General features: G+C 54.8%; 1 protein-coding gene across 1 annotated transcript; it reads left to right on the forward strand.

Moving 5' to 3' along the window:
* Positions 1-351, forward strand: LOC148183314 (endogenous retrovirus group K member 6 Pro protein-like). The gene has a single exon (XM_088061392.1). It carries the CDS (start codon positions 1-3, stop codon positions 349-351), a length of 351 nt encoding a protein of 116 aa, XP_087917518.1.
* Positions 352-597: the final 246 nt, after the last annotated feature.

Genomic DNA, 597 nt, shown 5'->3' on the forward strand with positions numbered 1-597 from the left:
ATGTGGACTCAGGTTGTGGGCTCCAGCAAACCCATCGTGGACTGCAGCCTGTTTTGTAATGGGGAAAGGATTCAGCGCCCAGGAATGCTAGACACTGGAGCAGATGTTACCATCATCGCCCACTCCGAGTGGCCAGACAATTGGGAATTACAACCTGTGGCAGGCATGATTTCAGGAATTGGAGGGGTGACAGCTTCCATGAGGAGCAAATGGAATATTGTCATCGAAGGACCTGAGGGACAAATGGCAACCATCAGACCATTTGTGGTGAGAGCACCAATCACCCTCTGGGGACGGGATCTCCTGTCCCAGTGGGGGGCTTCTCTGCAGATTCCCAGCAGGGATTTTTAGTGGGGGTCACTGAGAAGCGCGCCATGCCTACCACCCCCCAACTCACCTGGAAACAGCACCATCCAGTGTGGGTGGATCAGTGGCCCCTATCTGAGACCAAACTGCGTGCACTGGAAGCCCTCGTGGAAGAGCAGCTTGCCAAGGGCCACCTCACTGAGTCCAACAGCCCTTGGAACTCGCCTGTCTTTGTCCTACGCAAACCAGGCAAAGACAGGTGGAGACTCCTTCATGACCTCCGGAAAATCA

Source organism: Pseudopodoces humilis, chromosome 12 (genome assembly GCF_049639895.1).
Source record: "Pseudopodoces humilis isolate 2021_Gansu_Grassland_sample_001 chromosome 12, ASM4963989v1, whole genome shotgun sequence".
NCBI classification, from domain to species: Eukaryota; Metazoa; Chordata; class Aves; order Passeriformes; family Paridae; genus Pseudopodoces; species Pseudopodoces humilis.

Coding starts and splice junctions, on each gene's coding strand:
- LOC148183314 (XM_088061392.1), top strand. CDS start 1: ATGTGGACTCAGGTTGTGGGCTCCAGCAAACCCATCGTGGACTGCAGC.